We start from the raw sequence: 24,529 nt of genomic DNA, 5'->3' as shown, positions 1-24,529 counted from the left end.
AATGTATTTTACTTCATTAGTTTTATTCAAAAATCGTCGCTTACATCAATATCACACTCGTTCTTACATCATCTATTTATAATAAGTATAAAAACTATGACTTGCATTAAATTATCGTTCTCGTAACAGTATAAAAGGTCGCAATCATCATCACACTTGGCGTTCGCTATACACAATATACCGAAGCCTGACAAGCACACTCACACAACAACAGTCGGTAAAGCGGCGAGGCGCTTATGCGGGCGCAGTCCCCGCGGTTAGCGGCGCGACTGTAGCAGCCAGTCGGCTGTCGCACCATGTCTCAAGATCAGTTAGGCATCGATTCTAAGCCGTAGCAAGGTAGCGCAGGCGCACTGCTAGAACCGCGAGCACACGGCCGCCAGCGCCAGCGCCGCGATGCCGGCAGAAAGGCGCGCGCTCGCGCTGCCATTCCCGCCCGACGCCTCCTCACCATCTGCAACCATGATCAGTTAACGAGGCCCATATACATACCATCTAGCCTTTGTACTCCTTCGACACTATTTAGTAGTCGACCGAGTCTACAATTTGGCTAGGAACTTGAAAAGTGCAAAGCTAGGGTGCGTGCTTACTTTACTAATAAACGGAACGGTGTAATTTATTGTAACACAAACATTTAGTACATGACATGCCTAGTTCCTATTTATGTACCTAAACATTCAATAAGAAAAAATGATGAACGAGCGTCGAAAAAATATGAATCCCTAAACCTAGGTAATTGCGACTCAGAAGGCTCAGAAGCTAAATATTACAATTGTTCTCGCATTCACTGCCAGCGCTTGCTACGCGCTAAGCTCGTAGTAGCCGATAACGCGGTTTTCGGCTTCGTAATGAAAAAAGCCTCCAAAAGAGAATGAGGCAAATGAAATAAAAGATTTGTAGGCCTAGGCTTAGTTTATGAGTTTGGCCTCCTTAAAATATATGTATTTTTTATTTTTGTTTCTATGGGGTGTTTGAAACAACTTGCATGCCTTTGTTAAGATGTTAATGGCGAAAAATACAACGGTATCAATGCATATACTATGCTGTCGGATTATTAAATGGTCAAAAAATATTTAATAAGAACTTGTATTTGTTTTGACATAAAATTAATGGTTGCTGAGCGGAAATAGCACTCTGAGCCGCGAAATTACCGCCATGTTAAATGCTTATGGAAGAAACAAAATGTGAAAATGAAAACAAAAACCTACAATTACGGGTGATTGGTGTCGCGGCGGAGGGAGCCCTCCTATATAACACGGCTCACGGCCGCTCAAGTACTACAGTCTAGCGCCGCCCGACTGGACGCTGACCACTGAAACATTAACTTTCCCTTAAAAAGGATACTTAATCCACCGCAACCAAAACCCTCTAGCCACTACTTGATCAGACCCACTACGTGTAACTACTTCTTAATATAACTATTCTACACACGTATGTACACATGCACTGGACACACTCAGTTCCATGTTCATAGGATTCTTAGATTAGAAGGCTGTACATCAATCTAAGAATTTACCTCTTAAACAGTTGAGTTTTAAAAACAAATATCGCTTGAACTCTGTTAAAGTGTATTTTTACATTATTTACTACAGTGGAGTCAGTATCATTCATGCTAAAAAACGTGTTGTATAATTAGTTAGTAACAAATCGTTCACTTGCCAGTATAAGTTAGTTTACGAAAGTGTTTTGAGATTAAAATATATTTACAGTGCATTTTGATAACATCAATATATAGTTAATTCGTATATATATACACACCTATATTTTTTCTAAATAATGAATTAGATTCCAGTTTAAACCGTGGGTGAAGAGTTATTTTAGAAAGTGCATTTCACACTTGTACATGCATAATTAGAATCTTACGTCGTATTCGTAGTAACGCATAGCTGAGAGGCGAACTTGCTACGCACAACTGGAAGCGCATTCAATTCATAACAATATGCAATGCCCACGCCACTGGCTTGACAGGTTTCACCACATCTAAAACGCGAGGACATCCCTCGGTAATATCAGATTAGATAATACCCGTTCAATTAAATAGGTACATACTAACCTATACAAAATCTAATGTAATAAACGACTTGTAGATGTAGGTAAATCAATTGCTGTTCCGTCAGATAAATACTAATGGCTAAATCTTATATTTAAACGGATTCGTTTTCACACGTTCTTACTTATTCATATATGTATATGCCTACATAAGTTAAGCCATGAACACCGATAAGCCATGAAATTACTTAAATATAATATTATGTATACAAGCACCCTTATCCTAGACATGCAGTAATTATTCTACCAGGCAATAAGCATGCATAGGTACGTGAAATGAACCTGAACGTACAGTCAGCGCGTGACAAGCGGGCCGCTCTAAATCACTGCTTATCTCTATAATCTCACTGGTATTCGCATATATTCTCCTATGTAACTAATTGAGTCTTTGTTCTGTATGCAATTTCTCTATATACAATGTTCAGAAATGCTCCACGGAGACTATTTCCTGAACCAGAAGAATGATCTGGGAGCGGATGGATTTACACCTAGAAAAACAAAATACACAAACACACACATTGAAACGTGAATTGTTACCACGCACCGTCGTGTAGGTGAGACATTATAGTGTAGATTTCAGACAAAACAATTGGTGCTGCATTAATATTGTGTAACTGGATAGCGCACTGCACTCGCTAAATTAAGTACACACATAAGGTGCTCAACAAATAAAGTGTTGTATTATTTGCTTTGTGAGTTGTGAAAGCAACTACAGTCAAATATTTACTGTTTGTAAACTTCTAAAAGCTAATTTTAACTATTCCAAGTGGAAAAATCCGAACGAGACTTGCGATTTTTGTGTTATTAAAGTCTCGTTAGGTTTTAAGCCACGTCCGCGGAGGTAGGCTCGGAGGCGCCCCGACGCCACGTGGACCTGTCCCGCTCACTCCCACACCGCAGACCAACCTGTCTCATTATACAGCATCGGCTAAAAGCGTTATACGGCAAATGAGAAAATGTCATTTCAAATGACGGAATATTTTGGCTTATTATTTTTGGTTAGTGGTTAATTAGCAGTTAGTTATTAAGTTTAAAGCTTTTATATAGAAAATTAGTTGTTTAAATAGTTTTCATTTGTAAGTAGGTAATCACAAAGCATATGTTATCTATAAAGTACTGAAACTGAAATGGGGTTAATAATGATTGCACTGAAATAGAAGACACAATAAATCATCCCAAAACAGACACGCACACAAGTGAAATATTTATGTAGAATGAAATACAGAAAAATGTACTTCTACAAAACTTGAAGAACGTAAATCAAGATTGATAGACACATGTAATTCGTAAACCAAAAAAAGAAACACAAAAGCGCACATTTAGCAATAGATGTCTTCGATGCACATCCTTGGTCGTCGTGCCGGGAGCGGTGTAGCTCTAATACAGTTACTACCGACTTTATGTGACAAAGTATCTCCCATATACATTGTAAGTAAAATTAAGTTTAACAAATCAACCGCCATGAAAACCCGCAATAGGTTACTGGACTGATAGTTAACTAATAAAACCGCTTTCAATTCTGCAATTCAATCAAAATATGTAACTATTGTTAGGTTAACCCTTTATTAATTTAATTATGATTGAATATTGTACTGATTCGGTTTTTCCAGGTTGAAACATTTGCATCGAACCTGGAATTGCCACAAATAGTTTAACCGGTGTAACTGCACGTTTAAATATAAAATGAGCTAAGGTGTGAAGGTCGTGGCCCGGGTCCCCGAACCTACCTGCGTCGAACTGAATCTCGCCGACGTCGTCTTCCGACGGCGCGGGGGCAGACAGCCGCGCGTTACCTCCAACTGTGCCGCGCGGCGCGCTCGTGCAGCCCAGCCACCAGAACGCCGTGCTGCGTGGGAACGCGGGATTATCCGAGTCCACCTGCCGAACCATATGTACTTCATTTATTACGCAATAATATGAAGGGACAGGGGGTAAATGGAAAACCATGGAAACACTCTCCATGTGATACTTAGTAAAAATATCGGGATTTGTCATATGACCGCTTCAGCGTCGCATTTTAGTATGCAACAAAACAAAGTATGTTAAAAATTGCCTCCTGCCCGTCTCGATTTTCTTTTCTCGATTTCTCGAGCCCTCTGTTCTTAAAATAATATTTAATAATTTAATAATAAGAACGTAGGTATATATTGGGAATTCTGGATAGTTAATACTGATTGCCTTAATGCAGCTGAAATCAAGCTCATTTATAAAAACACTTTCAACAAAAACTTTCGTGAAAGCCACATAGAGCGAACGCAGTGAGCGGCTAAATTCCCAATATATACCTACTTAATAAAATTTTAGTCTTTGAATAACTTCTTCCATTCAAACAATATAGGACGAACAAACTAGTAAAGGACTTAATTGTGAAATCTATGTCGTCGTCGTCTACGTCTATCGTTTTATATTTGTAGGCCAGTCATGGCAAAACAGGGATTGTACAAAAAAAAAATTAACACCTATATATACGCTTGTTTGAAGCAAATAAACATTCATTCATTCGTTCATTCTAGTTTGTTCTTATAAAAATATCTACAACTAGATGTATATTATGAGTACCTATTATTAAAGACCAAAATTGAATGAATAATTAACAAGCCTTACACTAAACGTCCGGTCGTTAAACCTCCAGTACTGGCCTCCCTTAAAGAAGTAGGTGTAGCCATTAGTGTATTGAAGGGCGGCGTTGATGTTGTCGGGGATGCCCTCCCAGTTGGAGAGCGGCTTGGGGTAGGTGGACTTGACCGGCGGCCGCTGCGCAGGGTCGAACCTCCAGAACTTAGAGCCCTTGTAGAAGTAAATCTTGCCGTTTCCGGACCACACGAGCGCGGCATCTAAGTTGTCAGGAATACCAGTGAAACCTAAAAATAATTGATCATTATTAGATTATTACTGTAAAACACAATATATTTAAATTTACAGGTATACAACGGAAATATTTTTGCATTTTTTTTTAAATAAGTATTCCTAAGTATTACAATCTACATGTACGGCCGCTGGGGTCGCATGAAGCTTTTGTTTTTAGGTAACATAGTTTAGAACCAAAGGATGACTCACTCTAGACCGGGCCGAGGCCGAGCCGGAGCTTTCGGCGAATTGTTTTCTATGGAAAGCACCGCGTGATCACCGTCACGTCATATAAAATGGTGACGGACGCATCGGCCCGGGCCCGCTCCGGGATAACGCGAGCCATTTTTAATTTAATTTATAATTATTTCAATTATACTGTTGTTTTTGTTTGAATATATTCCCTAAGAATACCCCTACAATTAACAAATGAAATTGAGCAATGTAGTGCTTTTTCATCGTATTTCACATTAAGTTTTAAAAATAAATAAAATTAAAATGGAATATCATAAGGCATCGATTACATTACCTTCGCTTATTTCTTTCGGATAATCGCCATCCATCCTCTGTCCATTGTACCTCCAGTATTTGGAGCCCTTGAAGAAGTAAGTCTTGCCGTTCTTGTAGGTGAAGGCGGCGTCGATGTTGCCGGGCAAGTTGGGCCAGGAGCGCGAGATGAGGCGCGGGTACCCTGATGCCACTCCGTCCTCAGTCAACCGCCAGTAATGTTCACCTGTATACGACAACATTAAATAACACTTTAAACTCTTGCGTTTTGTACACATATTAAATGACACAAACACTACCGCGATATAATTTCATCAAAACCAGCGGTTAACCAGCGGTTTCATGTTAAAATCAGCGGATATATCTTCGGACCAGTGTACGGATACTGTGAGTGTTGCGTGTCGTGCCGAGGACAATAAACATTAAACGTAAACCTTTTCATAAACTAATTTCGGGTAGTTTAGTGGTGTTTTATTAGTGTCTCCGTTGACAATTCCTGGGAGTCAGTCTTTCCGTTACCACAGCTGGTGTAATTTAGCTGAAACGTCGGAATAAGGTAAAAACGCACATCGCGATGGACCCGTTTGTGTAATTAAATATATAAACATAAAATATACATCTTTCGTAGCCCTATACGTTGACGCTGTAAGTTTATTTTGAGCTCTCATTTAAGACAAAAATGTTGACGATGGTGTCTGGAGATCGGTATCGGATAATTGGAAACGCTCCTTCAAGCCGTTTTATTATATCCATAGGTAGCACCATATACATAGTTTGCAGAACATTTTTATTTAATTTTCTTGTTTACCTCCCATAAGTGACTCCTATGATTACATGTCCGTTTTTTCCTTTTAGGTACGGAACCATAAAACTCATGCATTTGTTAATTACCCTTGAATATAAATGTGTTTCCGTCAGCAGAGTTGAATATAGTGTCGATATTAGGATCGGCGCACAGCGCGGGGTCCTCCGCCGACGGCGGTGCCGTGGTGGGCCGCGGCGCAGCCGGGGCCAGCGCACCACCTCCGATGTCAGTCTGAGTTTTACGCCCATATAGTGCCTGTAAAACACAAATACTTAGGTTATCAATTGAGTCGCTTAACTTCAAACTCGGGTAAATCCATCTGTCAGATTATGCGATTTTGGTATTAAGAAAACGTAATAGGGTAGATATTTGCTGAGAGGGTCCAATGGATTTACCCGAGTTTGAAGTTAAGCGACACAATTATCATAAATAATCAGGAATATCATCATAATCAATCATTGAAACCAAATAATGACCTCACCACCTGTGATTTATATTGACTAAAAAAATTTCCTATTTTTTCAGGTCTGCGTAGTGAGAGAGGTATATTCACGTTCTTAGATTTCCAGACAAAGGCGTTTGTAGATATAATGCATATTTTTTTACTAAGCCAACTGTACCTACAATTAAATTATGAGAAACACTAGAGTCTTACCTGAATGCCTTGAATATCGTCCGTATCTAGCTGGAAGGCGGGGTCGTAACCTCTGTAGAAGGGCGCCATGAGCGCGGAACGAACGTCACTGTGCGAGAGACCTAACGAATGTCCGAACTCGTGTGCAGCCACCTAGAAAAACAGTAAATATAATAATGACATGTAATTAAATTAATATAGAGTAGGCACGATGAGCAACTTGACTGACGCAGTACGTTACAGAAATGACGCAGCAATAACTGTGAATCATACTTCCGGTGTCATATGTTATAAATATATTATACTTAAGTAACGATAGCAATAATAGTGCACCTGGAAAAGGTTAGTTCCCCTCCTCGAGTTGATAGACCACATCTCTGCGTCGTCAAAGTGCGCGTCACCACCGTATACCTAAAATGAAAGACACCGTCATGTAAATATTATATCAGCACAAAGCGGAAATGTATGATTTGTATACAAAAAGAACATACTGTTCACATTTCATGGCGTATACTTTCATTTGTTAAACTGCAATATGTTACTTCCGCTACATTTCACCATAAATAAATTATGTTACACACACATAAGTCTATTTATTTTATTTCATAGTGTAATCGTGTCGTAAATATGTATTTATTGGTTAACCAACTAAATACAAAACTGCCTGAATCAGACCTCGACCTGACTATAACCTACATTATTTGAACATGTAATGTTTTCATCTACCCTCAAGTGGCTTAAGAAGTCATTTGAGGGTAGATTTTGTTTACTTTTATTTAAATACCTAAAGATACAGACTATAGATACATCATCTACGTACAACTGTATAATTATAATTCTATTCTGTACAAATTTGACCCGTTTTTATTTCTCTGGATGTTGTTTTTATTCATAAATATTTTAGAATAGGTAGTCTTACTAGAGTAGTCTGTTTTAATTTTCTTACCGGAAAATAAGCGTGAGCCAGAGTGCCGCCGGGCCCGTCAAACGGATCGCCGTCCCCGTGCTCTCCCTTTTCAAACCTGCAATAAAATGCAGTAGTTATAAATAAATAAGGATATTCTCATTGCGCTGTGTCGATTGAGATTTTCGTGTCCGTTTTTTGTAATAGGTAGGTACTAGCATTCGTTACGCAACAGAGATTCGTGAATTGTAACGAAAAACGCATTTTATACAGAGTCGAATGACCCCGTACACAATACTAACTCTGGCCAATGAATATCGACGTGCTGTGATTTCTGATTTGGCACAATATCTCATTTTTAACACGTGATCCGTGATTTCTGTTGTTGTTGGTTACAATTGTAATATGAGAGTATCTTTAATAATATAGAGAGGAATTATGATATTTTAAAATCAAAATGCTATCATACCGTCTAGCCACCGTGCATGTGCAAGTCACGACGACTCAAATGAAAAGTACCATATTTCATTCCTTTTCCACCCTTAAGGGATAATTCGGGGGCAAAAAGTATTTTATATCCTTAAGCTTCCCCAGAACTCAAACTATCTTCACACTAATTACAAAAAAATCCTCATATAAATTACACAAAAAAATTCACGAAATAAAATAAATGCGAGAAAAATATTCATTGCAAAACATTACAAATTGAATCCAAATGAACGTTATTAAATAATTATCATAAAAATCCCATGATACAGGCTCAGCCTAGTTTGGGTTCCGCCAGACATTTCTTTTATGTAAAAATTGTAGTATTACATCAGATTACTTTGCCACTCTAGTGAATAAAGTAAAAAAAAAGATAAAAAGTTGTTTATTCAAGTAGGCATATTACAATGCGCTTATGAACGTCAAATAAACCTTTACCGGCTCCAACCGTACACCTCATCAGTTTTTGAAGAACAAAGAGAGCCTTTACAAGCCGGTGGAAAATATATTATAAGAGACTTTAATTAAGATGATCAATAGTATAAAATGGTAATAGGTAAAGTACCTTATTTCGATATGGACTTGTCCAGATCGTTTTTGGGTAAAGGTGAGGTCGGTGTAGTCGGCCCACACGTTGAACGCTTTAGCCAACTCGGCATCCACCTCCGCTCGGTTCAGCTTCGACGGGTACTTGGAGATCTTGTAGGTCAGGTTCTTCACTCGCCACCGGGACCCTGTATTATCAATGGAAAGGTAAACCCATGGCTGCCGCCAAGTGGGACAAAAGGGGAGGGGAGTGTCTAGAGATTGAAAATTTACCAAAATTCAAATATTTCCCCTCATACATTTATATCAGTTTATCCCCTTCTTCCCCTCCCCCTTAGGCCAGGCTTCAGCTGTCGATGCGCTTAAGATTTATAACACAATTCAACATGAGTAGGTGATTGAGATATTCAAAGGAATTTCGCTGCTTCTTAAATATACAATAATAACAATAAAATATACATAATATGGTTAAAACACAACGAGTACAAACAAAAATCAGGATATAGCATTGCAAATATAAAATCGCTTGGCCAGCAGAGTAACAAATTATATAAGAAATAAGAACGTTAATGTTAAGAAATGTTGGGTACCTTGCAGCGCGTATCTCTTGGCACGGCTCTCCCCGAAGCCGACTTTGTCCCGCACGCCACAGCGCGGCAGCGACATCACCTGCGTCGTCTCTTCGTCCAGCTCGCCTGCCACAAACACATTCACACACATGTCAGTGCGCCCTCCTTATATGTTCACTATATCATCTGCTTATCATCTCACGTTCTAATTCATTCCTTATAACTTAAACGCTACATCGGCACGAATTATATATCTTTTGTTAGTGCTTCGTCTACGTTTATGATGTACCTAATCTGAAGAAGCATTGTTTCAATTAAACATTAATTGACGAATAACAAATGTTATTTAACTAGACAAACAATTATACTAGTAGGTACTCATAGATGTAAAGAACAAACTATGTAAACATTCGAGAAAACAACTAAGTAAGTAACAATAATAAGGAAAATCAAAGACAAAACCTGAACTTTTTGTTCTGTAGCTAAAACGAAGGAAGTAATTACAAAACCACATTGTCAATTTAAGTAGCTATAACTTGTGTCAATAAAACTCATCTTTAGACAAAACGTCTGCTTGTGCTTTAAACTTAGTAATTACAATGCACGCATACCTATGGTTATTAGGTAAGTTATCGAACTAAGTCAACGGCACGGTCCGAGGTTCTAATCCAAATGAAACTCGTGCGCGGACTACTAATGAATAATGTATTGTGCGTCGCTGCGTTATTTGCTTACATAATATTAGCCGATACCAATAAACTACTTCTCGTGTCGAAGCACGTACGTGTCAGAAGATGTTTCAAGTAGCTCCCCATGTAATTCTAAGGTATTTATTAGCTGATATGTGTGTTGTGTGGATTGGCAATTTGTTTGATGGCGACTGCGGAGCCGGGGCCCAGGGCCGGTAAATTGCAGGTCGAGGAGCTAACGAGCGGCTGCCTCGCGCCAGCGCAAGGCCAAGGCGGACCTAGTGGGCTACCATTACATAATTACGTAAACCCTTGTAATCCAAGAAATGCACGGTCACGCGCACGAGTCATCGAGTCATGTTGTGTGTGTGTGCGGAAGGTTTATTTCAATATAGGTATATGGAATAGAAATAATTACTAACTTGTGCATAAATATCATAGCAAGCATCTCTATAATAGATGCTTGTTATGAAATTTATACATAGTTATAGGTATGTTACGAAACATTTATATTTTATAGCTATTTATTTCACATACTGAAATCTGTAATTGTTTTTTATGGATCACCAAAATAAATTCAATAGTAAAAATACCACAACTTTTGGTGACGATGGTGGGTACTACTAAATCGTGAATTCATCTGATGAGCTGCTAATTACCTGTCGCGTTGAGTCCAGCGAAGCTCTGGAACTCAGCAATGGCGCGCCGCCACGAGCTCTCGTCCATGATGTGCCCGCTGGACGGGTTGCGCACCGCCGGGCTTAAGTACCCGTACTGCGCCAGGTACATCTGCGGCAAACAAACAAGTTAGCACACCAGGGAAACTAAGATATGCCTAACAAATAAAATGTACTTAGTTATAAATTAACTAAATTTATCGTAAGATTTAAAAGTTTTAAACTTTGACTACCGGTCTGGCCTAGTGGGTAGTGACCCTGCCTATGAAGCCGATGGTCCCGGGTTCGAATCCTGGTAAAGGTATTTATTTGTATGATGATACAGATATTTGTTCCCGAGTCATTGTTGTTTTCTATGTATTTAAGTACCTATATATTATATATATATCGTTGTCTGGGTACCCAGACAACACAAGCTTTCTTGAGCTTACCGTGGGGCAGAGTCAATTTGTGTAAAAATGTCCTATAATATTTATTTATTATTATAGGATTATTATTTGATACACAATGAGATGAGGCAAAATGGCTAAGAAAACAAAGGAACATAATAAATTACAATTTATATACTCTAGTTTCCATTTTACGTGTTAAAGAAATTTGCCCTATTTTGAATACAAACGAAAGAAATACGGTTGTTTGTAAAGTCGGTTTACGGACGCTAATTTTGCGTGATAACGTCATAAGAAAACATTACCATTACATTACGTAACGTTACCATGGAGATCTGTCGACAACGTGATACTTTTTCGTGCATGCTACCGGTGTTCATCGATTAATAAGACCTTATCATGTCAAAAGAAACCACACCTATATAGTTGGTAGGTCAGTAGAACAAATAGTTCGAACTATTACAAAAGTACCTAAGTATTACAATCTCCTGCAGGAAGCTGCTAATGTATACACTAATTTTATTTTTTATCACCGGTTATCGCAAAAATACGGGCCATTGTTTATTGTCAACTACTTCAACTCTGAGTAAGGAATGATAACGAGCTGACGTAAATATATAATCTCGTATCGTCTTCAACGAACAAAGCACGTTCGGAAAAAATCTCGTAATCTCTGTGACAGACACGACATCTGTGTAGTAGGTAAGTATAAAAAGGATTACGCGCTCATCAACCTCATTTTATTTACAAAAAATATGAGAGAGTCCTCAATAAATATGTAAAAAAATATTAAAGGCAGGATGGCCCCTTGTTCAATAGTAATACGACACTTTGGTACGTGGGAAATTTAATAATGTTATTGGCTCAGGCTCCGTTCTTTGTAAGGTCAAAGAACTGAAATACTCGTACCTATATACTTACGTGGAGCCCGATGGTCGTTAGTTGCGGTGTGAATAAAAGCAGACATAATTTTGTGTTACCAGTATAAAATACGCAATGTTAAGCACATACTCGTCCATACAAGAAGAGAAAACGTATTTCCACTTCTAAATATTTTCATCCTCCTTAATTTTTAGTATGTTATTGACACAATGAAAAACTAGGTTTAGATGTTTTCCGTTTTTTCAAAATTTGCATTAAAAATTTAAAGAGAACCTATAAACCCAGAATATATTATGCTGAAGCGATCAACATCACAATTAAAATGATATGTTAAGATTTAGTTAGTGGAAACCGTTTTCTCCCGAAATGGAAATGATATGAAAAAAGTACATTTTCTCAGTAAGTAGCTATACTTCCCTCTTAAGTAGGTAGATTTAAATGTCTATGTATGGAGTGCGGATATAAGGCTCAGCCATGGACGACCTTGCGCTGTGGCAGGCGTGCGCCGCATTGCAAGTGGCGCGCACGCATCTCGCACTGGCACGACAGCGCCAACGCGGCAGATAGCGCCCGCCGCGCGGGATGAGCTTTTGTTCACTACCAACGTGTATACTTACGGCTCGATAATGAACACTTCGTGACCAAACGAACGTTACAGTTCTGCTTTGCAAAATATATTTCTTCTCTACAACTTAAAGACTTTTATGAGGCTATTTGTGAATAATATTTGCTTAGTTCGTAATAAAACATTCGCCTAATCGTCTTCAAGTAATTTCGTTCAATGCAAGAAATTGCCTTCATAAATGTGTCTGATTCGAGTATTTGCTCTGTAATGAGTCTAAGTACTGAGATTTGTTAATAATGATAACATCAAGTTCATTAGCTTTTAAGCGCAAGTACATCGTCAGTACAAGAACGCATATTTTGGGCGCGCATACATTCACGTTACTACTGCGGGCATTGACTTCCATGCAGTATCACTTTATGCTTTAACCACAGCACGCATCACTATGCCTTTCCTGTGCATTTCCAAGAATACTTCATTTTATATTACCCGTTCATGGTAACCTTTTTGTAAGGTGTAGGTACATGTATATATACAGTGTTAAAGTTTAGGCACTAGTTTAGACACCAGACTAAACCGGCGATTAAACCATTCGACAATCTTTTCTGTTCATATTTTTAACACTTGGGACATTTTATTTATTATTTGTGGTCGCCTTTTCATAAGATTTTGATAAAAATTGGTGGGTAGATAGTTTCCTACTCTGTACAATAGGTATTTATTCTTATCCCCTACATACAAAAAGGTATGGAAATTTCGTAAAACTCAACGAAAAATTACATATACCTAAGTAATTATTTTTTGTCCCATTTTGGGATTTGATATTTATCCAAATATATGTAACGTGATCTAAAATTCGCCAAAAAATATCAGGCCACTTACGTCTACGATAAAAAAAAATTATTTATCGAAAAATCTCTAACCTTTTTGCTGCCGCGCCGGGCCCGGCACATCATTTTGGTATGCAAAAAGTTATAGTATACGGCGTTCAATGTTCGATCATAAACCGATCATGTTCAATATAAAATATTTTTTTTAAATGTTTGTGTTGTTTTATTAACACTTTGAAATAGGCAGAAATATTTCAATTAATTATTATATATATAATCTTTACACTTGAATATGTTATGTTTAAATAATATGACGTATTATAGAACATACAAAATGGAAAGTTACGGTCGATATTCATGTAACGGACTTTGGGTGTCCAATGTACCTATATAAACCAATGTGTCAAAGATGGTTGGTAAGAAAGCTCTTGGTGGATAAGAAAGTAATTTCACTGATGAAATAATGTCATCGTATGATTAATATCAGTGGGAGTGTATCTGGGTCAGTATGGGCCGAGATTTGCGAGTAACGGTCGCAGGCTGTGCAGGAGCCGGCGCGCGGCGGGCCCAGCTCGCGCCCCACATACCTACTTACTGGCGCGAATATTTTGGCCTACACTCTGCACGGCACACCGCATGCCTAGTAAACTCAAGACGTCATCTTCCTCAATGTACCTATATCTCAAACTTTGTAACTACATAGAAAGTGTGGCATAACGTACAGTCGCCATCAGATATATCGGAGCGGACGAGGTGCTTAAAATATCTGAACACATAATCAATCTGAATAATTGAGGCGTGCTCAGATGTTTGTCAGCTAATTGGCTGCGCCGATATATCTGAAGGCAACTGTACATACATACCGAATTTTAGCATTAAGTACCTACCTACGTAAATAATCTACTATTGAGTTTGTTTGTGCAAATTATTTACACCCATAAATACGAAGAAATATTACATAAAGCGTTACATAGTTAAAAAATAATTTTGACCTATTTCAGACACGTAGTTTGTAGTAGGTTTGTAGTCTGTTGTGAGTAGTTGAGTCATACATTTTAACGGTAAAGTAAGTAAAAGTAAGTAGGCGGGTTTAACATAAATGTGGTCAGTAAAACAAACAATGACGCACTCGCTCGTAGATTATTAATAGGTAGATAATAATGTAACGACATTTTTGAACCTTGGAAAACAGAGGCTTGGGGCGGCGATACTTATTGGCCCGAGGCGCCAAATTTTAAAACACACTCCTGATATTTGCCCAAGCCGGAATGGAGACTAAGTACATAAATAGTTAAAGATGTGTGAGTATAACGTAAACAATAGGCTACAATGTGGCTGGCTTATTATTATTTAATCAACTAAGTATTGGAGATCAAAGTTAAATTTTCGTGATTGCTATGATTAGCCAATTTGCAGCTGCAGGTAAAGTACTGCAGCACCGTGCTATGCCATGCCATGCGGGCATTTAATGACGACCACAAACTGCACTCATCATCAAGCCAATGGCGGTCATTACGTATCCACGTATTACGTTTGTACGTATTTTTACCTGACTAAACACACACATGAACGGTTGCACGTGCCACATTATAAATTATATTGTAAATAAAGGAAGAATGAAATTATTGCACCTACCTGTTCCTATGTGGCCATTTATATAATAGCGATATGTTGTTGTTCACCAACAACAATCAACATGTTGAAAGCTGCAATGATAGTTATATTAAAGTACTAATGTAAATACATAGTTTACTGTACCTACTTAAATAAATAGTAATGATTAGTGAATATACAATGTCCCATTAACATGACTATGCCTTATTGTTTATCTATATATCATTAGCAAAGAAAATATATTCACTTTATGAGTTCTTCCGTTTAATTTTAAATAAAGATATTTTTTTATTATTAAAGTTTAGTTAATGAAATTTGATAGACCACGTCCTATTACTGTATTTTTTCAAATTTGGTGGTATTCCACCACTATTACATAGTGTATTCGGCGGTTTTGGGGCTATTGCTGTTTAAAAATGAAATCAATAATTGATATTTTAAAAACAAACTCGAGCGGTCGGGCTACGCGTCAGTCATGGACGATCAAACACAGATTTTGAAACATGCCCCATCTGTGGATATATAATACATAATTATAATATCTAGTTGCGAAGAAGCGCTGGTGGCCTAGCGGTAAGAGCGTGCGACTTGCAATCTGGAGGTCGCGGGTTCAAACCCCGGCTCGTACCAATGAGTTTTTCGGAACTTATGTACGAAATATCATTTGATATTTGCCAGTCGCTTTTCGGTGAAGGAAAACATCGTGAGGAAACCGGACTAATCCCAATAAGGCCTAGTTTACCCTCTGGGTTGGAAGGTCAGATGGCAGTCGCTTTCGTAAAACTAGTGCCTACGTCAAATCATGGGATTAGTTGTCAAGCGGACCCCAGGCTCCCATGAGCCGTGGCAGAATGCCGGGATAACGCGAGGAAGAAGAAGAAGAATTATAATATCTAGTTAAAACATCACGCAGGTTATTAGGTAAGGATCCTGTGGATAAAAAAATCGTCTATTTTCTGTGACCCTTAAGAGTCATTCGAACCCGCCACCAAAAAGCTGCTCCCATACAATCGAAGTTACGTCTCATTTTAAAACGACATACCTACTTAAATTATATGAAACTTGACATGACCATTTACGAAACATTATGTCTAGTATCTGGTACTAGTTTTCATTGCTAAAAATACAAAGAAGATAGAGCAAGTACTTACAAGTTTTATACAAGTTGTAATAAATAGTGGGGATCCCTTTATAAGGACATATTATTAATCGGTATCGTGTTAAAGTTAATGACTCGACAAAATGTTGGCCTTTGTATGGCGGATTAGCGGACTTGAACGACCTGCCCAATAGAAAAACAAAATTGTTATACATTTTCATAATCATTACCTACACTATACCAAATAGGCCCTTAAACAGATACCCACTATTTTTGTTACACCTTGTATGTAAAACTTTTACTGGCTCTAATTTATAAGTGTTACAATTTCTATCAAGAAAAACGAATAGATAAGTATATAGTACCAGACATCGATATACCGGGTGTGGCCTGTAACACGAGCAAACAATTAAAACATAGATTGTACTCGTCAAACGGTGACACTTTTGTTCAACAACTTTTAAAAATTATGAAGTATTTAGAGTCCCTTAAATATAAACAAAAAATAAAAATTATGGTATCTCTTAAATAAACTTTCAAGAGCGGGTATCTCAAAAACTATTTAAGATATCGAAAAACTTGACTGGATAAAACTTGTAACTAATTTTATCAGCTTTCGGTTTGTCTTAGTAGTCATGTCGCTAAGACGCAAAGTTTCCAAGATATCAATGAAAAACCGAAAAATTCGACCTTCTTACCCCCCTCTGCCCCCCAGCACCGGGGCTACAGCCGGGGACTTTTGATATGTTCACCTCCTAACTAGTCCAAACAAAGTTACGGAGTCAAAAATTCTGTTCCTCGCATTTCCCTCTACAACGTTTTTTGAGCATTCATTTCCTGACCTAATTATGGCATATTTTTTAACTATTTGATTATAATAATAATAATCATCTAGGTAGGTAACTAAAATTATTGATATCAAATTTAGTACGAGTTACATAAACATTCCTCTAACGAATGTTTTGTAGAAATGTTTGCAATTATATAGTCGCACCGCACCAATAAAAGTCTGCAGCGGATTTGATAGCCTACGCAGTGTAAGTGTTATACATACGTCATAACTTCATAGAATTTTGACGTTTAAAATGACACTTGCACTGCGTGGGCTATCAAAATCGCTGCAGGCTTTTTACGGTCTGACTATAGCTACATATACCTCCGAAGGTAAGTAACAGTACTCTTAATCATGCATTGACACGGATCTTGACAGGTACATACATACAGTAGTACGTTCAACGAAAGTGTAGTTAAAGACTAAGAGCAACAATTTTAATAAGTAAAAATAACCATAATCGCAAAGCGGCGTCAGCATACTTTTAAGCGCATAGTTAAAATTCGCCATGCAGGATTATGTTATACATATTAGGTACTTATCTGACAGACAGAAACTTAATTTTGAATACTTCATTATGTAAGTACAGAATAAAAGGAAACTATTAAAAGCCAATAAACGAGACAAAGTCATTCATAAAAATGTATAATACCTGTCTCCGGTGTTTACAAGAGCTTAACAAAACTAATTGCTTTAAAGATCATGATGATAACCAAATTTAATTTACTCAAAGTAAGTTCGTGAATCTAATTATGTTTCCGCCGCTTAATGGGATGGTATTGTAAAGCGTCACTTTCTGATAGGTACTTCGGCACTGGCAGGTTTAGATGACCCCGTGATGTTGTTATTGCCAAGAGCACGACACGCGACCGCTTCCAGGAAGTAGATACTACAATCTTCTCTGATATACTTTACATGGAGAAACCGCTCTCGTCGCCTAATCTCTGTCGTAGTGTGATGCCTAGTCGCGAATTCTTATTCAGTAATGAACTAAAGGCTTACGTCGCCAATTCATATTTTGCAAAGGTAAATTTCAGAAAATGGAAAACACAATATTTTCTTTCGAAGTATCAATGCAAGTGGCGTCATTATAAAATATGCTGGCCTATCATTGCCGGACAATAAATAGCAAATGCATTAAGCTTATTATAATGCTAATGACCTATTACATTACACTACACGAGCCGGTGCGTCCTCCGCCTACACCGCCTCAGCACGCAATAATTTTCTAGTCAATCTAATTTTCATCATCATCATTACTCCAGAAGAAATATAACATCGCAGCTCCTTCAAAAACACTTCGGCCATAACTTGTACCAAATAATTAATGCATTTTCTAAATTTGATCTGTATAATAATCCAATGTTATTATGGAATAATATTAACATCAATGAATTGCTCTGATAATTAGATTAAGATTAATTACGATTCATAAGAGCTTGTTGCTAGGCCTACATGAATAAAGTATATTTTTGAGTTTGAGTTTGAATTTGATGTTTAACACGTATGTACCTATTTAATTATATGTGCATAAGTACTCAAGTACTTAATTAATAAGATGTCGTACTTAATTTATTCCAAATTATCAATCTGTATCACGCAGTTGCATCCAATTGCTAGATAAAGTACGGGCACGTTTAAACCATCCTACATACCTATGGGATGACTGCACATTTCGCTGCGCCACTGCCAGCTCGTGGACTAGCTAATTTTTGCCAAGTTTGCATAAAATAAATATCTAGACCATGAGGCGTTTATGATATTACTGGTATCTTAATGGTAGATGCGCTGCACTATTGTGTCGTAATGGTGCCGGCACGCATCGCTGTGTGCTTCACCAATGAGGCACAATATGTGGACAATGCCAATGAGCCCTTATTATGTGTAGATACAACAATGATTTACCTTTTGGTACTTACGGCAATAATCGTGCATCGTAGGTAATGTAATATTATGTAACATGCTGTTTGTATCATTTGAAGCTCGTATAATAGGGCGGCGTGCTTTATGCCTTTGGCGTCGCTTACTAATGATTACTTACGGTAATTTATTCGCGATGGTTAGCGTAAACGGTTTCAGGAATGTGGGTATTAGCTATGCGATGTAAACAAGGAAACATCAGTAATTATTTAAAAAAACAGTATCACGAAGATCATTTACAACCTTACACATATCAAATGATTTATTCTTAATCATGTTTTCATCTGTCCCATTTCTGTTAGTTTAGTATTATTTTGTATTTTTATGATTAAGTGGTAAGGTTTATTCGAAAGTCAATATGTAGTGTAATTATAACTTGCCACATTGTAACTATGAATTAAATGTTATTTAATTAAGAATGTAGATTTGAAATTAATATTTCTGTAAAAAGGACTAAAAGGAGGTCCTTTCAGCTAGTGGTGCAGCAGAGTAGCGTTTAGCCGGAGAAGGCGACGCGCGGACGTCGCTGCTCTGAGCTCATTCATCCGCGCATGCAATGGATAATTGCACCCGTAATTAGTTTCAATTACGATGTGATTGTCAAAAGATTAAAATAGAATCAATCGCGTGTGAACCTCTACTTTTCCGTAGTAGAATGTAGAAAATGTTGATATTTTTTCTATTGTTGCTCAAGCGAGTCTGCCCTTTGTCCGTCGTCGGCACGTTGGGCACGTGTCGCGAGCACATTGTCTTAGTTTTCAGTGATAATAGGTTTTAATCTCCTAATTGCCGCCAATCATCTGTAGTACACGTGTTAAGGGACATGTTTTCAAGTTTCTGTAGGTAGACACTTAGATCGCCGTCTGTCTACAACCAGTATGTAGTATGTAGATACCTAACTACCTACATGTCTGTTTTATATTTATTACTTAGTATTATTTTTACAGAAAAACAGAAAGAATCAGCATCACGAGAACTCATTTAATCCGCTAGCACGCCCGTCCAAAATTTTGTCATTATGTGACCTTGTAATGGCGTTCATGGTGATGTGATAGCGATTTAATTGGCCACTATTATGATATGTCAAATTGTAAGTAGAGCACGCCAATGTACGGGCAGCGATGTGATGTTTGCAGCGAACAATGGAGCGGCAGCGACCGTGGCGCGCGTGCCGAAGGTCGCGGGCGCTTCCTGCGTGCGTGCCGCGCATGCGGCGGCCGTCACCACGCCGCCATACCCTCGTCTGCACGCCACAACATAGTCACCACCACCCCACAAGCTCACACCGTCTAACCCTAAAAGAGCTAGAACGTCGTCCATATGACATTGAAAGTAACGGAAGCCGTTAATTTTAAGAATGAACTGCATATTACGGTATCAGCAGGTGACCGGGTCTCTTTTTGTCTCGGGCGATTTGAGGCTGCGGGCCATTGTCCACAAGTGTGTCGGTGAGTTAAAGCCTGGCCCACTAATACGGGCTCTACGATTATTCGTGCTCATCGCTACTTCGATTTACCGTTTTGCTGTTTAAAAGATATATGCAAGAGAAAATCACTAAAGAATAAAGAATTTCAAAATACCAGTTTATTATTGAACTGATTGTTTATGTCTATATACTTTGTGATTACTTTCTCAGACATACACTTCCTGCGAATCGGCGAATAATCTAGGTGTAAGGTACATTTAAAGGTCTTTATTTTTTGGTATAAACATATTCTCAAAAACTAAGCAATCCTAACACTTTTTTTTCTGTTTTATAGTTCTTAGTTCCTTATTTTCCGCTTCAGTTTTGATTATCTCACATCTTAATACGCAAGATTCAAATAACTGTCGCTTCCTAATAACCGTTGTCACCGTATGCTTACTATAATCTGCTGCGAAATCTTAAAAAAAGCTTTTCACAGGATCGTGAGTCGTGACTAGGGTTAAAAGACTTTAGTTGGTAGCATTGTACGCTTAAATATGTTATTTTTGGACACGTTTTTTTGGACGGAATGATGCTGGAGCGATGCGATGTCGAGATACGAGATTCCTGAAACGCCATCGCGATGCAGAGCAGAAGAATCATGGGCGCCTCGCGCGACTGATTTCTGCAGAGCTATAGTTACAAAACCAAACGACATTTACCAGGCGTTTGTCGCATTTGCACGTCCACGTGGATACATATTTTTACATTTAGGGCATTTAAAAAAAATACTTTAACTCGCACAAAGAATGTGCCTCGCGAGTTCATTGTACTTCTAAGCCGTAGGAAATTTTACGAGAGATGTCCGCTCAACGAGACACGAGTCGAATTTTTATATCGCATTAATCGAGTCAGGTAGGAGTGATGAAAACAAAGAGCATCAGGTTCTTGGCACTTTCTGGCCGGGCCATTGTTCTCCTGCTGGGCAGGAGAATGACCCTCCACTTATGGGCGCCTGGAGTTTAACAGTACACCTATTCACCAGAGTGTATAAGTGAATGTATTGTTATTCAACACGAAATATAAAATATACTACAAACTATAATCCATATCTGAAATTCTGAAATGCGAATTATTTATGACGATTGTCATTATTGGAACAAAAACTGTTATACTTATTAAGAATTAATATTCGACATTTTGATTAAGTATTTTTGTCTTCAGCCTCTTTTTACACACTTTTATTTAGCTTCACCGCGTATATTATCTTTGTCGTAATCTTGATTAGTTCAAATCTTGCAACTTTTTGAACCACTTCCCGATGTCTGATTGCGGTGAAATTTGGCATACTTGCGTATATCCAATGCCAATACAATAATATGTATAATAAATAGTAACATGGAGTTGACCTGATGATGCAATCGGAAAATAGACCTCGAGAATTACTCGATACACATGCAAAGGAGAGAAAGTACAGTCTGCAATAAAAGTACGTGAGTGTCAAAACTTTTCTGGACGGTAACTTGTTCTATACCTACCTATACCAAACATCAGGAAACAGAATGGCATTACGGTTCCGTGACTAAAGACGATGTGGCTCTGATGTTGGTCATGGTGTGGCGTAACCTAGTAACCGTTTCTGCATTTCAATACTTCTTTTATTTCATAAGTACTTAATCAAATCACTGTATTGTATAAGTACACAGATAAGTTTTCTTTTATACATGTAAGTTCCGACTACTAAGTACTTATACTTGTACAAGGAAATAATGGCCCAATAATTGTATTGTACTGAAACAAACGAGGTTTTACCCGTACAATTTAATATAAGTACCTATGTATAATCTTCTTCGTCAATAATTCCATCTTACTCACCACAATAACAAGTTTCCTAATCACACGTCAATAAACCGGTCTCAATGTGCAATGATGGCTATCTTAAGTGAACTGTTCTTTGTTTTCATATTATCTACTCATAATGGATCATAAATTATGCTAAATATTGTCGTAAAGTGTCTAAAGAGCCTACAACGATTTTACAAAAAAAAACTATTTATTACAATTAAAAAAAAACTGTTATTTAGAACGACTTAATTTTACTTGAATAACTATTTTATGGTTAGTATCAAAGAAGGTTAGTAGGTAGAATGAACTGTCACTACCTTGACATAGTACAAGCAATCGTTCATTATTTGTTGTGAAAAGAGCTAATCAATTACTGACTAAATCGCAACGAAATCTATTGGAATTGTATTATTTCGCTACTAAGTTACGCTTATCACTTATGCCATTTAACTATTATTTTGAACAAAAACGAAAAACCATGAGCATTACGAAAGAACTTAGTTAAATTATTAGAGGTGGGGTAAGGATAACCCACATGAGAACTTACATCACACTTGTCTTATTAATTTTATCAAATGATTAAGTAAGTGTTTTAACAAAAGTGTTATTTAATTTATTGCTACTAGACGAAGGTGAAGTTAGCTAGCACATGGTCGCTGGTCGGTATGCCCATTATGGCCCAGAACTTGGCGGCGAACTGGCTTCGCGACTGGTTTACTGACTCATGTTATATTTTCCAAGAAACGAACATAGGTATTTCATTGGCAAGGATTTCCTTTTTGCGTAAAATTTAAAATCCGTGAGTTGTAAGTATGACTTGTATGATCAATATGATCATTAATTAACGATAATTTAATAAAGATAATGTACCTAGTCAAAGCCAAATTTGTGCATGTACTAGTGGATACACACTGATGTTTACTTACTTTATTTATTTATTTGTTGTTTGCGTCGTTATGGATAACCAAGAAACATAAAAATGACGCAAACTCATTGACTCTAATGACCAATATCCTGCTAAGGTGTAGCGTGTGTTTCATATTGTGGATATGATTCATACCTATATGGTATTACGCAAACTAAGTGAGAAGACAAACAAACTGTTTTGGAGTGGTCGGTGGAGGCCGCCTTCTTATCGCGGCTGGTTGTGAACTCACTATGAATGAACGATGCTGTTACTATCTACTCCAACGTAGGTGCGGACTACTACACTGATTCAATTCAACATGATTTAGAGACGCCGTTTTGTTTTCTCGGAATCAATGAGTCAGCGGAGACGATCTTACGAATCGAGTCATTTCCGATTCCGTTTTTAAATTGTCCTGACTCGTCTATTTTTTTACATAGCTCTCGGGAAATATTTACTTGGTTGATAAAAACACGAAGAGCAAATGTAGGTCTACCTCTATTTATTTACATTGAAGATCTGTTTTTAAGTTTTTTTTTCTTTGTGGTGGAAGATGATGATTATTAATATTATTATTGTACGTGTTATACATATCTCGGGGCCATGGGGTCTCGGACCTTTGGGTCCGTGGCGTGCGTGGGACTGATGCCAACAACGCAGAGGCCCTTTAAAATAAACTCATCTAAAAGCAAGGGATACACGTGGCGGATAACATCCCTAAGCGCACAATATGATACAGTCGGAGATGGTCCCCGCTATGTGCAAAGACTATTGCAGTGCAACACTTTTGTACTGCGATGGAATCTAAGGTCTATTGATTTGTAAGTTGGATGGACTCGATAACCTGCCGTGAAAATCAGCCTCAAAATTATCCGCCGCCGTCAAATTCGCCGCCACTTCATTTTGTGGGCACAATGCGACAATAGGGCAACACTTCGGAGCGGCTGTGAGTTGTCGAGAGGTGAGTATGCGGTAGCCAGATCCCGGTAATCCGTTCAGCAACCTGCCGGCGTTATGACTTTTTACATTTCCAACCTGGAGCATATATAGGTCCCGCTCTTGCGACTCTACTCTGGCCGGTCAAGGCAAGCACAGAGGCGAGGACCACATGACAGGGCCCTCTGGAGTTGGGGAATAGGTATACATACATCATAAAGCATTTTGAACAATAGAAAGTATGGCGGACTCACCATGGCGTTGTCGGTGCCGGCGAAGGCGGGCGCCGCGCTGCCGCGCGCGACCAGCGCCAGCGCGGTCAGCGCCGCCAGCCCTATCCGCAACGTGCTCCTCAGGCTCACGAACGCCATGTGTCTTGAAGTTTTGCTCCCTTTTATTGTTAACGATAAGTACATTGGTACTATTTTTTTTGTTCTAAATGCACCTTCAATTATCACTAGGCCAATTAATTCTTAATTGGCATTACCACTTGTAAAAATAGTATATATTTAAAGTATCGTTACTGGATAAACTATCTATTCATAGCTCGGGCGTGGTGATATGCTTGAACGACGTTGTTGAGTTTTTGTTA

At 38.1% G+C, this 24,529-nt stretch overlaps 2 protein-coding genes across 12 annotated transcripts in view; one reads left to right on the top strand and one right to left on the bottom strand.

Moving 5' to 3' along the window:
• The window catches only part of LOC134679071 (nicastrin), a 246,892-nt gene that overhangs the window by 52,987 nt on the left and 169,376 nt on the right, over positions 1-24,529 (top strand). The window lies entirely within an intron of this gene.
• Positions 7-24,529, bottom strand: LOC134679076 (matrix metalloproteinase-14). Of its 11 annotated transcripts, XR_010100284.1 has the most exons (14): positions 24,192-24,529; positions 10,696-10,825; positions 9,369-9,473; positions 8,798-8,966; positions 7,789-7,864; positions 7,176-7,253; positions 6,864-6,995; positions 6,295-6,463; positions 5,426-5,629; positions 4,654-4,910; positions 3,777-3,927; positions 2,342-2,537; positions 1,864-1,980; positions 1,225-1,312 (listed from the first exon to the last, which is right to left on the bottom strand). XR_010100284.1 is itself a non-coding variant. In XM_063537919.1 (12 exons), exons 1-12 carry the CDS (start codon positions 24,351-24,353, stop codon positions 357-359), a joined length of 1,731 nt encoding a protein of 576 aa, XP_063393989.1. In that variant the 5' UTR covers positions 24,354-24,529; the 3' UTR covers positions 7-356. The 11 variants fall into 11 exon arrangements, 3 of the variants coding, with proteins under 3 accessions (XP_063393989.1, XP_063393991.1, XP_063393990.1); XR_010100282.1 differs by lacking the exons at positions 1,225-1,312; positions 1,864-1,980 and adding an exon at positions 7-454; XR_010100285.1 differs by lacking the exons at positions 1,864-1,980; positions 2,342-2,537 and adding an exon at positions 7-454 and having other exon boundaries at positions 1,209-1,312.

Source organism: Cydia fagiglandana, chromosome Z (genome assembly GCF_963556715.1).
Source record: "Cydia fagiglandana chromosome Z, ilCydFagi1.1, whole genome shotgun sequence".
Lineage (NCBI taxonomy): Eukaryota > Metazoa > Arthropoda > Insecta > Lepidoptera > Tortricidae > Cydia > Cydia fagiglandana.
Note: the sequence above shows the minus strand (reverse complement) of the source record. Positions and strands in the feature narration are given on the sequence as shown.